Below are 15615 nucleotides of genomic sequence, written 5' to 3'. Positions count from 1 at the left end.
TGGTGGAATATAGTCCATGGGGTCGCAAAGAGTCGGACACGACTGAGCGACTTCACTTTCACTTTTCAGAGAACAATTCACTTACCATTGTTGGGATTGAAAGCTAAGTCTAAATTTTCAGTGGTATAAGTAGCTGAAGCTACTTGCACAGAAGCAGAAGTTGGAAACACAAGTATATGAGTACATGATGTATCCTGTGGGGTATTAAGCTGAGATGTCTGCATGTTTAGAGTGGAGCTTCTTCCGAATACAGAACCAGTTGACACAGAATCTGAAAAGAAAATGAAAGGTATTTTTTTCTCTTAATGAATGAAGAATTAATTTTATATAATACTTAGAAACTTAAGTACATAAAGAATTAAATCTGACATAAACTAAAGATAGCTAACCTGGCATAATAACAAAAGAGCCTTGGGGTTCCATTGCTACCAAGCAAGCACTGAGAATGCTAGGAGAGTCTGCAGCAGATATACCACACATTCTACACATGTCTTTCAGCCTTTTACTTAGAGACTGCAGGTTTCGACGACTCAGCAAACAGCTCCAATCTGTGGGTATCAACAGTAAATATTAATAGTAATAATAATATCCAAAGTAAAAGCACTCTGTTACCAACCTAGAGAACAAAAGTTACAACATAATGGTTTTGAAATTAATGTATTCTGCAAGAGTCAAGTCAAAAATCTATTACTGGTATGTCTCAACATCTTTTACCCCCCTAACTTCAATACATGCTGATAACAGTATCTACTGAACATAGGATGAGTTGACTAATAAGCAGAAAGAGGATAAAACTGGAAGATGACAAGAATAGCAAATTTACCTTTTAATTCTCCATGACCAATCCTTCCTAAACGGCCAATTACAACTCTCCATGGCAATGAACTCATCTGTACAAGTCCTAAGCACCATTCCCAAAGTTTCTGTAGACCAAATCTTCTAGCAGATCCTTTTTTCCGACGAGCTCTGTTGTATGGAATAGAGACAGTCATGAATATTTCTAAAATTCCTATGATGACATTTCAAAAGAGCTCTAATTTGTGAAAAATTGGTTCCTTCATTTTAATGCTTGACATTTTCCCACAACTCCTAAATAAGAATACATATAAAATTACAAGGTTTGGTATGCTAGTTTACATTTTGTTTAATACATGCTAAAACATATACTTAAAATTAAAAAGCATTCACAAATTATCAAAATTCATCAGAAACAGTGCTCTACACCAGAGACTGGCAAGCTTTTTCTTTAAAGGGCCAATACTTTAAGCTTTGCAGGCCATCAAAACTCTTCTGCAACAACTCAACTCTGCTGCTGCAGCATGAAACAGACAACAGTTACACAAATAAGTCTGGCCAGATATGGCCCCAAAACTGGAGTTTGCCAACCTCTGCTTCATACGTTAAATTGAAAAATATCGAACAAATCCCCCCATACTTCTCACAACAAACAATGCTGTTTTCATGTCCTTTATTAGGCAAGTACATAAGCACTCTCTGGAGAGCAACAGTAGCTATCATTGTTGAGTACTTACTATGTACCAAGTAGCATGCCCAATTGACTTCTATGTAACACCTCATTTCATCCTAAGAACCCTTATAAGGCAGATAAAATTACCCTCCTGACTTTACAGAAAAGCAAGCTATAGCTCAGCTGGGTAAGTAACCTTCTCAAGATCACACAGCCAATAAGCCAGGATTGGGGTCTGAGTCTAGATCGCTACGACTCCAGCATTAGGCTTCTTAACCATCATCTCACTTTTGCTTTCAGTGAAATGGCAATATACTATCTCTATACTGGGAAGGTGGTATTATTCTTTCTCTATTCTCATTCTCATCCTTCACAGATCCATGTTTCTATATCCGTTTCTTCAGTGCCACTATACCCAAATAATCAATTTTTTTTTGCATATAACCAATTTCTGACCTTAAAACTACAGCGTATTTATAAAACGAAGAAGAAAATAAAGGAGAGAACCAAAAGTGAAAGATTGAAAGTTATTTCATGGACTTTTCACGTTCTCTTAAGCAATGTTCACTAGCTTTGAAATATGGTATCAGTGTGTCTTCTTAGTGATAACTCAATACAAGGTTAATCTGTTGTAAACTATTAGTCACAGTCTTCATGAATAACTAGTCATGATACCTAACTACTATCAGCAAGAATTCTAAAGAGGGCCACCATTTTCAGAAGACACTCCAGTATTTAAATAGTAAAATTTTTAATTGGTGTTTAGTCACTAAGTCATATCTGACTCTTTCGTGACCCTCTGGACTGTAGCCTGCCAGGTTCCTCCATTCCAGGGATTTCCCAGGCAATAATACTGGTGTTGGTTGCCATTTCATTTCCCAGGGGATCTTCCTCACCCAGGGATCAAACCTACATCTCCTGCATTGACAGGTGGCTTCTTTACCACTGAGCCACCAGAGTAGCCCAAAATTTTCAGTGAATAAAGTTAATTCAGTTTATTAGGGACTGTATCTTAGATGGTACATGAGAAAAATAGATGTTCTAGGATGCTTTACTGGATTTTAAATTGCAAATGACCTTCTAGTCCCATGTTTCAAAATTTGTTAGGCTAAAATCATTACCTCAAGGTTTATTATATACAATTTAGGGGCTTTAACCTCTTTTGTCTATTTAACAGATTAATCAAAATTAATTCTCTTACATAATACAATATAAATATTCATTATAAAAGAAATGAAAAGTACCCATAATCCCAAGACTTCATATAATGACACATTTAAGAAAATAAAAATACCTGTTTGGGACATCAATGTTAATGATACAAGTTTCTAAAAGTTCTCCATATAGATCTGTGCAAGATGCAAGAATCCATCTTTGATCATGTGATAAACAGTAGCCCACGAAAAGAACATTATATTTCTGTCCAGCTTCCCCAAAGGTTTCTCCTAGCTCTGTTTGTTTATCCTTCACTGGAGCCAGGATAAAAGGAGGTGTGTAAAGTCGAATACACTCTGGTCTCTGTAGAATAAAATGTTAAGTTACTATGGCACCATACAAGTGCAGAAAAACTTTTTATTGAAAATAAAAACCCATTACAAGATAACTGGAAAATAAGAACTAAAAAGAAACCTGCACTTAGTTTTGCATAAAATCATACAAAGTAGTCATTTAATAACTTTGGTTATGGAAAACATACTTACATCAGGACTTTTAAGAGCTGTTTCCATGGCTAAACCTGGACCAAAACCAGTCAATGTTTTCACATTGGTTGATGTTGGAAGTGGTCTCCGACACTGGGTAAAGGCCGAAAAAGCCAGAGATTTTAAATGCTGGGTATAGATTTGTCTATCTTCATGCTTCACAGGTTGCAACAGGTACTGACAGGGAACAATCTAAGAATTAAAGGCAAACAGTACAAATGTTAAACTCTTAACAAGAGATAAAAAAAGAATAGTAGGTTTAAAACTCTAAAAAATTTTTTAGAAAATTTAAACTGAACCTAAGTAAAATAATAAAGAATTATACTTTCTTATCTAGTACATAGATTTTAATACTCAATTATACTAATGAGTTATGTAAAAATCTTTAAACATTTCTACATAGCAGCCATACTGATTAATACTGCCACTGACTGCCATAGTCCTATTGTAGTATATAAAGAAATAATTCAAATTCTCTGCATACAACTTAATGTGGTTAGTTTTTCTCTACTTTTACTTTATAATCAGTCTTTTTTAGAACTCTAGCTTATATCAGTCCATTCTTGATTTTCTTATTTAATCCAATGAATTTAAAAATTATATTACATAAAAGTAACATAGGAGAAACATTTACTCTACTTAATGCAATCTTTTTATTCTCCATTATTACTGTGGTATGACTGCAAGTTTATCTTTTATAAACTCTCTAAGATTTCTAATATCATTTAAAATGAAGTCAATAAAATAGAATCTGGCTTTTAGAAAATCAATCTAGATATAGAATAGTAGCTGTGAAATGTCTATCAGGACCAAATTGTTTTAAATAAACTTGTAACATTTATCATGCTTACCTGTACAGAAACAGTATTCTTAATATGAGGAGGAAGAGTCTGGACCATTTCCAGAAAACATCGAAGTAACCCCAAAGTCCATACATTAGAAGAATTAGTGCTCTCATCTTTATTTTCATATGTAAAAGGGTCAATTATATAAACAACAATTGCAGGTGGATAAGTGATTGCATGTGAATCACCATCTGTGGGGATGCCCACTTTGTCCCGATCCATTGTGCTAAAATTTGAAGTAGAAATAAGACAGTTAGGGAAAAATCTGTACACTACCTTCTTAAAATAGCATCAAAGGAGGTTCTTATCCTCTCCCCACTTTGGGGGTGGGGTGCTATCGAGAGCTTCTCTAAAAATGAGGGACACCGTTCCAAAGAGAATCATAAATGTTCACAATTTCATGGTGTACAACGACCCTTGGCATTAAGAGGTTTGCAATTAAAACAAACAGAATTCTTAAAACCACAGAGTATAAGAAATGTCAGACAGCATAGTGCTTCTGTGTTAAAACTGAGCTACAAGTTAAATGAGCTGCCCAAGATCACAAGGCTGTCTAGAGGCAGAGCTAGACCAGAAAGAAACCAGTTTTCCAGACTTAGTCAGTGGTCTACTACATTTTTAGAAAATACACATTCATTTCATACTTCATAACTTCACTGGTGACTAAGCTTCATTCTTTGATGGTGGTATGAGTTTTTCAAACTCCAAATCTATAGATATTAAAGATAGAAGGATCTAGCTGGGTAATTAAGAGTTTGTTTTTAATCACATTTGTAACTTTGGGGAAAACTGCACCTGGGAGCTGAAAGACATAACCAGGCTCAGGCTAACCTAACCTATAAATCAAAAGGGAATACCTTCTTCATAAAAGGAACAGAGCTGTCATCATCATTGTTGTTGTTATAAATAACTAATGAGATCGGAAGCATTTTCTGAGGCACACAATGTACATTATATCCTTCTGCTCCCACTTTCCAGATAAGAAAACACTGGCTCAAAAAGTTTAGGTAACTTTCCTAAAGTGATATAGCCAGTAAATGACAGAGCAAGATTCAAACCCTGGTACAACTCTTATGCCTCTGAACAGGGTCATTCAATAGTGACTTATAGATTATTGGAGTGATTTGCACAGGCGACTCAACTTGACAATTATGTCACAGAATAGACTCAAACATCACGGGACAACTGGACTAGACGGTTTTCAGGGTCTTCATTTCCACTCTGAGATTCTATGATAAAAGACTTTACAAAGAGTCTTCATCATAATTTTATAGGTAAAATATTCAACATTAAAAACTAAAATTTCAAGGGTAAGATCAAAGACTTTTCTATATTCTTATTCAGACAGAAGCGGCATATATTTATATTTCTGCAAAATTAGTATATTTAAAGATACCTTTCAGACACATCAGGATGTGGCTGAGTGGGAACTGAAGACGACTCTCCAGAAATGCCAGCAGTTTGTAGAGCTGATGGAGGTTGCCCTCCTAGCTGGCTATTCGGAACTGTACTTGCTTGTGTAGACATGGATCCCGTAGCGCTACTGTTCATAGTGCCAAAAGGTGGAAATGAAGGTAGTTTATTTGATGACATTCCACTATTCAAGTTGGAGGACAACGAAGATGAAGTTGAAGTTGTAGTCAAGGTTGAGTTAGCTGTGGCAACTGAAGAAGACATGGCAACACCTGAAGTCATTGTCATAGTGCTGCTCACTGTGGAGGCCAGGGTGGCAGATGGGGTACTAGCATTTCCAGTACTTGTCATCTGAGGTGGTGTAATCAAAGACTGACTTGTAGGGGCAACTAAATTTGGCTGGGAAAGTAAAGAGCTGTCCAGTGGCTGGGACGCAAGATAAGGACCTAAAGAAAATAAAAACAAGCAGGATAGTTAATTCTTTATTTCACTAATTGGTTCTTTAGTTACTATGTGAATAATAATTAGTGGATACTTTTTCAGTAATTACCCTCTCCCTAAGTTGCCTGGTAACAGTGTAGCGCACACTAGCTTACTATTTCCCCTAGAAAGTGAAAAAAATGAATTCTGAGTGGAATTGGAAACCACTTTCAATTGAAAAACCAACAGATACAAAATAAAAAAATGATTTCCATGAAATATCCAGCATGTTTTCATTAAACCATTCAAAGAGTTCCCTGGTCACAAGTTGAAAAGTGACTATACTGGGGACTAATTCAATATAAAACAGAGGGGTTCAAATTATGGAGTTCAAACGATAGGAATGTCTAATGAGGTTCAATGTTTTGGTTCTGTGTCTCTTTGGATTAAGTCTAAAGTAAATCCACTGATATTCAGTTAAGGGTTTTAAAAACAAGTCTTAATAACTGTCATTTTCTTAATGCTAACAAAGAACTCTCTCTTGATATTGTAGAGGGAACTACAAGTTGTTTTTATCTCTAAACCATTAACAAATCAAGAATCTCAATGTTAATAAACTTAAACAAAAAACACATATCTTCCTACTTGATAGGAGCCCTACTGCAGTGATCAAAGTTTTTTCTGTAAAGGATCAGATAGTAAGTATTTTTGGCTTTGCAAGTTACACAGTCTCTGTCACAACTACTTAGCTCTGATTTTAATAGCACAAAAGGAGGCCCAGGCAACCTGTAAATAAATGAATGGCTGTGTTTCATTAAAATATTATTTACAAAAAGTTGGTGAACTGGGTCATACTTTGCTAAAATTGGCCTTATACAATAAATATAATTTCAATACCTAGGTCGTATCTGCAGACTTGTGCATAAAGCTTGAGTTTAGAAAATGCTTCACTGTTACCATCAGCTGCCTGAGAAAACCATTCTGCTACCAACTTTTCTGATAATTTCTTTGATGCAGTAGATCCAACTCTCATGATTCCATCCGTCAATAATCGAGAAATAGGTCTATGTTGACCCAATCGACAACACTATAAATATACATACAGAAATCAGAATTAGTGAATTTGCTATAGTTGTTTTTAGTACATATCATAAAATAAAGCATTGAAGCTATTTAAAGAATAAGCTTTATCATTTATAATTAACATCTGGAATAAAAATATCAAGTGTGAATCAGTGCCATAGGTCTTCATGCTTTTTACATTAGAAATCCATTAAATTTCTATCAAAGTTATCTCCAATGAAATAAAACACCTAGATAATAATAATAGCACTAAAACCATGTACTTTGAATAACAAAAACTTGCAGAATACAGAAGTAACTGAGTATAGATCTGCAGCCATTTTTAGTCATATAACTATTTCAAATCATGTATATAAATACAAATATTCAGCTCTGCCTCCAATTCTGCTGGCCACTATGGTTTGTTATATGAAGTCCAATTTCAAATAGGTTTGCAACACTGGGTTACAAAACCTTATGACAAAGAATTTCTGTACTGTAAGAATTTCAAAGGCTTTAATAATCTAACATGTATAATAAATCTCTAAAAGGTAAATAAATACACAATGTCTCTCCAAACCTATCTAACTATGGAATTTTTTTCTCGGAAGATTTTGCAGGACTAGTGTTCTAAGTAACACTCTTTGGAATATTTTCTTTTATAAAACACACTACAGATATCTTGCAATTATTAAGCAGAATATTAATGAGGAACTAAACTGGCACAAAATAATGATTCAGATTGTAAAAGAAATTTTAAAGACTAGACTTCCAAGTATTTGTAGGAAAATACCATCGGTCCTTCATATCCTTAGGTTCTGCAACCACAGATTCAACCAACCAACCATGGATTAAAAATATTAAAAAAAAAAAAAAGTTTCAAAAAGCAAAACTTGAATTTCCCACATCTGCAACTACTTACATAGTATTAGATATTGGAAGTAATCTAGAGATGGTTTAAAGTATAAGTGAGGATATGTGTAGATTATATGCAAATACTATGACATTTTATATAAGAGATTGGGCATCCATAGATCTGGATATCTGCAAGGGGTCCTAAAATCAATACCCTCAGGATACTCAGGAATGACTATAAAATGAAGCCTTTATGTTCCAGAGTACTTAAAACTTATAATCATTGCACTCAATGATTGATACAACCTAAGAATTATAACTTAAAAGACCAGCCAAGAATTTCAGAAATAAAATGAGTCTTAGAGAGGCCTATCATAGCTATATACTTACTATGAGCAAAATAAGGACTAGAGTCACTACCTGAGGTCCTGCAGAATTAAGAATTCTTTTTAAGACTAGAATTTTAAAAAATGTAATTTTTTTCCTACCCATTTAACAACATTACCCTTTCTTTCAGAAAAAGATTATCTTAAATGGGATGTATACGCATACAATGTTTTCCCTCAGTATGGCAACTTCCACCGTGAGTCATGGCATACACATCTAACAAGGGATCTGGGTCAAAGCTGTAAAGAATGTAACTGGCTGGTACAAGAACTAAACATCTAGCCTGACATCATTATTCTTCTTTACCAATCAACTGAAATGTTCAGTATATTTTATATACAAACATACAAATCATAAGGTGTTTTAAAACGACCTTTTAAAGTACCTACCTCATATATTGCAGTAAGATCTCTAAAAAAGCTTTTAGCTCCATTTAACAAGGCTTCATTTTCTGGACAAAGTACAACATAGGCTATATCTCTTTGAGATCCATAGGGTTCCAGCATAAGTCTCTCCCAGTAAGGGAGAGCAAATGGAGAAAGCACCAGAAAATCAAAATCATAACCCAACAAAAACGTGGGAATTGGCAGTGGTTCTGGGGATTCATCAGTTCCTAAACAAGAAAAGACATATTTTAAGAAAAGATCTAAAAGAGGAACATTTAAATGTCAAGAGTTAGTGAAGTTATTATTAGTAGTAAAAATATTTAAAGACAAAAATGCCTAAAAGTCAGTGACTGAGACTTTTACAGTTAGGAATTTACTAAAAATCTGTATGAAACATGTGACTTATACCTTCACTTAAATGAAAAAAATTAATTTGGGTGAAAAACTTATCAGTACAAAAGAAAATATGGGAGGGAGAGTTTTTAAAAATATTAGTTTCAGGTGTACAACACAGTGATTTGACATTTTCATACATTATAAAATAATCACCAAAATAAGATCTGTTACTATTATTCACCACACAAAGTTGTTACAATTTTACGAACTGCATTGCCCATGTGTACATTACATCCCCATGATTTATTTATTTTATAGTTGGAAGTTTGTACCTGTTAATCCCTTTCACCTGTATCATCATCATTTTACTTTGAATAAATTTAGACTAGAAAAAATCTCCGCAGGCATAATGTAAAATCTGTACATATACAAATTGGTTGACCTGGACTTCTCTGGTGGTCCAGCAGTTAAGAATCCACCTCCCAGTGCAGGTAACATGGGTTTAATGCCTGGTCTGAGAAGATTCCACATGCCATGGGGCAACAAGCCCATGTGTTACAACTACTGAAGCCCACGTACCTAGAGCCCATGCTCTGTAACAAGAGAAACCACAGCAATGAGAAGCCGGCACACCACAACTAGGGAGTAGCCCCACTCACTGCAACTAGATAAAGTCCACAAGCAGCAATGAAGAAACAGCAAGGGCAAAAATTAATCATAAAAATAAAATTTAAAACTAAAAAAAAAAATAAAAATGATTAACCTGACAATATAAATTTTAAATTGTGGCATGAAAAAATACTACTAACAAAGGCAAACAATTAAAAACAAATCAGAAGAAAAGATTTGCAACACATACAACAAAAGGTTAATTCCCTTACCATAGAAAGGGAACCTATAAATCCATAAGAAAATGATCAACATCATAACAGAAAAATGGGCAAAGGATATGGACAAAGTTCACAAAACCCAGAAATACCTCTTATACATAAAAAGATGCTCGATCTCATTAAGAGCAAAGAATTTAAAATAATTAATAGCAAGTGTTACATGCCAGGAAACGTTCAAAGATCTTTACACACATTAAGTCATTTAACCCCATGAAAACCATGAGGCAGACACTAATACTAACTTGATTTTAGAGGTGAGAAAGCAGGAACAGAAGAGTTAATAACTTGTCCAGTGTCACACAAGAAGTGGCACAAATGGGATTAGGATTCAGGAAATCTACCCTTACAGTCTGTATTATTCTACCATTCAAACTATAAAGAAACACACCATTTTCTCCCATCTACTCAGCACCTCACTGGCAAAGGTTTGGGGAAACAGGCATTTTATTGATGGGAGTTTAAACTGCTATGGTAGGGGGCAATTTGGCAATCCTTTTTTAAAAAAAATTACAAACGTGCTTTAAGCCAGGGATTGTGTACATTATAGAAAAACAGCCGTAATGATAATGATGCAAACAATACACATCCATAAACAGTAGACTGGTAAAAATTACACCATGTGTAAAGAATAATGGAATATATGCAGCCATTTGACTGTTAAAAAGAATGTAAAAATAAGATAACAACAAATGCTGGAGAGGATGTGGAAAAAAGGGAACCCTGCTACACTGTATGTGGGAATGCAAATTGGTATAACCATTATGGAGAACAATATGGAAGTTCCTTAAAAAACTTAGAAATACCACATGATCCAGCAATCCCACTCCTGGGCATGTATCTGGAGAAAATCATAATCCCAAAGGATACATGCACCCCAGTGTTCATTGCAGCACTATCTACAACAGCCGAGGCATGGAAGTAATCTAAAGGTCCACTGAAAAAGAAATGGATAAAGAAGACATGGTACAAATATTGTTGTTTAGCTGCTAAGTAGTGTCTGACTCTTTGCATCCCTAAGGACTGTAGCCCACCAGGCTCTTCTGTCCACGAGATTCTCGGGCAAAAATACTGGCATTAAGAAGAAGAAGGAAAAAAAAAAGAATATTGGAGTGGATTGTCATTTTCTTCTCCAGAGGATCTTCCTGACTGACCAGTGATCAAACCTGGGTCTCCTGTGTGGCAGGCAGATTCCCTACCACTGCCCTACCTGGGAAGCTCAGTACATATATACAATGGAATGTGTGCCTGTGCTGTGTGCTAAGTCACTTCAGTCGTGTCTGACTCTGTGCGACGCTATGGACCATAGCCCTCCAGGCTCCTCTGTCCACAGGATTCTCCAGGTAAGAATACTGGAGTAGGTTACCATGCCCTTCTCCAAGGGACCTTCCCGATCTAGGGATCAAACCCAGATCTCTTATGTCTCCTGCATTGGCAAGCAGGTTCTTTACCTGCAGCACCACCTGGGAACCCTATAATGGAATATTACTCAGCAATAAAAAAGAATGAAAATGCCATTTGCAGCAACATGCATGGACCTAGAAATTATTATACTAAATAAGTCAGACAAAGACAAATATCATAGATTATTCAGCTGTGGAATCTACTTGCAAAAAAAAGATACAAATCAACTTATTAGCAAACACAAAAACATACTTACATATATTGAAAACAAACTTACCGTTTGTTACTAAAGGGGAAATGTAGGGGGGAGGGATAAATCGGGAGCCTGTGATATACACACTACTATACATAATCAACAAAGACCTACTGTACAACCCTAACTCAAGATTCTGTGATGACCTATATGAGAAAAGAATCTAAAAAAGAATAAATATATGTATAACTGAATCATTTTGTTGCACACCTGAAACATTGTAAATCATTTTAAATCTTTTAAAATCATTGTAAATCTATTTAAAAAATAGAAAAAAAAACTAAAAATACTATAATTAAACTGCAGTTTTCACTGAGTATCAAGGTTTTTTTTTTTTTATGACTGAACTGCATCTTTGTTGTTGCACACAGGCTTTCTCTAGCTGCAGCGAGCAGGGGTTGCTCTCTAGTTGTAGTGCATAGGATTCTCATTTCAATGGTTTCTCTTGTTGCAGAGCATGTACTCTAGACACCTGGACTTCAAGAGTTGCAGGTCACAGGCTCTAGAGTGCTAGCTTATGGGCTTAGCTGCTCTGCAGCTTGTGGGATCTTCAGGGACCAGGGATAGAACCTATCTGCATTGGCAGGCAGATTCTTAACCACTGAGTCACCAGGGAAGCCCCGAATATCTTTTTTTTTTAATGAAATTTATTTACCAATTAATAAGAGGAAAAGGAAAATATGAGCAAATCTACTACTTCTGTACATGATGCATTCTAAAACCATGCAAAAAAGTCAAGGATTTCAATGCTAAGGACAGTGATTCCAAATATATTTTAAAGTTCCAATTACATCTCACCTTTCAGAGACAATTTTTTCCCCTCTAGAGACAATGTTCAACAGATAGTTCAAGTATTATGAATGTTCCTTCCATTACAGTTGATTACAAATCTACTGTGTACTATGCGGGAGTTATTCTTGTCACAACTGGCAAATTTCATGTTTTTGTTTTTTTAAAAAAGGAAGACCTTTGGGCCTCTTATCACTAGGATTATTTTTATATCATTTTTCATTCAATTTTGTATGTAAAATGGTAACTTACAAAAAAAGTAGTGTATCAATCCTTTTAAAAAATTTGGCAGTATGATTCTTTCTTGGCATAGAATCTTACTGGTCAATGTAACATGTAAAAACAAGGTGTTCTTTCTGAAGTGAGATTGGAAAATTCAGTAAACTGAATGCTGAAAATGTTTAAAATAAGGAAGGCTGAGATTGACCACAATGGCCTTAAGTCAAGCATATGCCACAGAAATATTTAAGGAAGATAAATGTGCTTATTAGAGTTGGGTAAAGACACTGAGAACTGATATGAAATAAGTCAATACATATGATTATAAATTACTTACCATAAGAGCCTCGGCCAGCCATTTTATGAAATTGTTGCCAAGTGAGAGGACCTTGAACCCCCCAAGGCCTTACTGTTCTTTTTTTCTGAATAGCATCCTGAAGAACTGGCTGAAGCGATAGGAGCATTCGAAGTATATCTTGTGAGCACTGCACACTCACATCTACAACCATTAAAAAAAGAAGAATTGCTATTGTCAACAAACAAAAAATTTTAAGATAAGAAATCCATCTAGGAAAGTAAACTCAGCTCTACATCACCAAGATTAAGCATCTGCTTGTACAGAACTATATTGAGTTCTATCTAAAATGACCTGTGCGTGCATGCTAAGTCACTTCAGTCGTGTCCGACTCTTTGCGACCCTAAAGACTGTAGCCTGTCAGGCTCCTGTCCATGGGATTCTCCAGGCAAGAATTATGGAGTGGGTTGCCATGTCCTCCTCCAGTGGATCTTCCTGAACCAGGGATTGAACCCACATCTCTTATGTCTCCTGCATTCACAGTCACGTTCTTTATCACTAGAATCACCTATAGAGATGATTTTTCTAGGTATTTAAAACCAAGAAGAAACGTAATAAAAAACATCGTAGCTTATCTTCATAAAGTCATTCATTAGCTCATTAACCAATTTATAAATTAATCAAATCAATTTCTTCCCTTTTGTATTTATTTTGATTGTCTTTGGTGCTCATCAGTTCAGTTCAGTCACTCAGTTGTGTCCGACTCTTTGTGACCCCATGAATCGCAGCACGCCAGGCTTCCGTGTCCATCACCAACTCCCGGACTTCACTCAGACTCACGTCCATCCAGTCAGCGATGCCATCCAGCCATCTCATCCTCTGTCGTCCCCTTCTCCTCCTGCCCCCAATCCCTCCCAGCATCAGAGTCTTTGCCAATGAGTCAACTCTTCGCATGAGGTGGCCAAAGTACTGGAGTTTCAGCTTTAGCATCATTCCTTCCAAAGAAATTCCAGGGCTGATCTCCCTGCAGTCCAAGGGACTCTCAAGAGTCTTCTCCAACACCACAGTTCAAAAGCATCAATTCTTCAGCGCGCAGCTTTCTTCACAGTCCAACTCTCACATCCATACATGACCACTGGAAAAAACCATAGCCTTGACTAGACGGACCTTAGACAGCAAAGTAATGTCTCTGCTTTTGAATATGCTATCTAGGTTGGTCATAACTTTTCTTCCAAGGAGTAAGTGTCTTTTAATTTCATGGCTGCAGTCACCATCTGCAGTGATTTTGGAGCCCAAAATAATAAAGTCTGACACTGTTTCCACTGTTTCCCCATCTATTTCCCATGAAGTGAGGGGACCAGATGCCATGATCTTCGTTTTCTGAATGTTGAGCTTTAAGCCAACTTTTCCACTCTCCACTTTCACTTTCATCAAGAGGCTTCTTAGTTCCTCTTCACTTTCTGCCATAAGGGTGGTGTCATCTGCATATCTGAGGTTGTTGGTATTTCTCCCGGCAATCTTGATTCCAGCTTCTGCTTCTTCCAGTCCAGCTTTTCTCATGATGTACTCTGCATAGAAGTTAAATAAGCAGGGTGACAGAAGAGCCTTGACGTACTCCTTTTCCTATTTGGAACCAGTCTGTTGTTCCATGTCCAGTTCTAACTGCTGCTTCCTGACCTGCATACAGATTTCTCAAGAGGCAGGTCAGGTGGTCTGGTCTTCCCATCTCTTTCAGAATTTTCCACAGTTTCTTGTGATCCACAGAGTCAAAGGCTTTGGCATAGTCAATAAAGCAGAAATAGATGTTTTTCTGGAACTCTCTGGCTTTTTCCATGATCCAGTGGATGTTGGCAATTTGATCTCTGGTTCCTCTGCCTTTTCTAAAACCAGCTTGAACATCAGGAAGTTCACGGTTCACATATTGCTGAAGCCTGGCTTGGAGAATTTTGAGCATTACTTCACTAGCGTGTGAGATGAGTGCATTGTGTGGTAGTTTGAGCATTCTTTGGCATTGCCTTTCTTTGGGATTGGAATGAAAACTCACCTTTTCCAGTCCTGTGGCCACTGCTGAGTTTTCCAAATTTGCTGGCATATTGAGGGCAGCATTTTCGTAGCATCATCTTCCAGGATTTGAAATAGCTCAACTGGAATTCCATCACCTCTATTAGCTTTGTTCATAGTGATGCTTTCTAAGGCCCACTTGACTTCACATTCCAGGATGTCTGGCTCTAGGTGAGTGATCACACCATTGTGATTATCTTGGTCTTGAAGATCTTTTCTGTATAGTTCGTCTGTGTATTCTTGCCACCTCTTCTTAATATCTTCTGCTTCTGTTAGGTCCATACCATTTCTGTCCTTTATGGAGCCCATCTTCATGTGAAATGTTCCCTTGGTATCTCTAATTTTCTTGAAGAGATCTCTAGTCTTTCCCATTCTGTTATTTTTCTTGATTTCCTTGCACTGATCGCTGAGGAAGGCTTTCTTATCTCTTCTTCCTATTCTTTGGAACTCTGCATTCAGATGCTTGTATCTTTCCTTTTGTCTTTTGCTTTTCGCTTCTCTTCTTTGTACAGCTGTAAGGCCTCCCCAGACAGCCATTTTGCTTTTTTGCATTTCTTTTCCATGGTACCTTAATAGACAGAACACTACCTCATACACAAATGGTACCATTAATTGGTATTATTAAATGGTATTATTAATTATCCACTTTAAATACCTCTACTTTGGTAAAAAGGTCAGATAGATAACATTGGTTACTATGATTAAAGTTTAATTTGTGAAAAATAGTAAACTGTAACAATTCTAAAGTATACAATTTGCATAGTAACATATAAACTTGTTCACACTGCTAGATATTGTCATAATGCACATACTTTATAAACCTAGACTTAAATAC

General features: G+C 36.2%; 1 protein-coding gene across 1 annotated transcript in view; it reads right to left on the bottom strand.

Annotated features, from left to right (window-relative positions):
- The window catches only part of MED13 (mediator complex subunit 13), a 94863-nt gene that overhangs the window by 8799 nt on the left and 70449 nt on the right, over positions 1 to 15615 (bottom strand). The window contains exons 17-26 of the mRNA XM_052657509.1: positions 12762 to 12923; positions 8540 to 8763; positions 6744 to 6933; positions 5410 to 5872; positions 4020 to 4239; positions 3169 to 3360; positions 2763 to 2986; positions 824 to 966; positions 390 to 548; positions 86 to 271 (exon numbers count right to left, since the gene is read on the bottom strand). Of these exons, the coding sequence (XP_052513469.1) occupies positions 86 to 271; positions 390 to 548; positions 824 to 966; positions 2763 to 2986; positions 3169 to 3360; positions 4020 to 4239; positions 5410 to 5872; positions 6744 to 6933; positions 8540 to 8763; positions 12762 to 12923 (2163 nt within the window). The remainder of the gene's footprint in view (positions 1 to 85; positions 272 to 389; positions 549 to 823; positions 967 to 2762; positions 2987 to 3168; positions 3361 to 4019; positions 4240 to 5409; positions 5873 to 6743; positions 6934 to 8539; positions 8764 to 12761; positions 12924 to 15615) is intronic.

The sequence above is a fragment of the Budorcas taxicolor genome, chromosome 19 (genome assembly GCF_023091745.1).
Source record: "Budorcas taxicolor isolate Tak-1 chromosome 19, Takin1.1, whole genome shotgun sequence".
NCBI classification, from domain to species: Eukaryota; Metazoa; Chordata; class Mammalia; order Artiodactyla; family Bovidae; genus Budorcas; species Budorcas taxicolor.
This window is presented reverse-complemented; position numbering and strand designations above follow the sequence as displayed.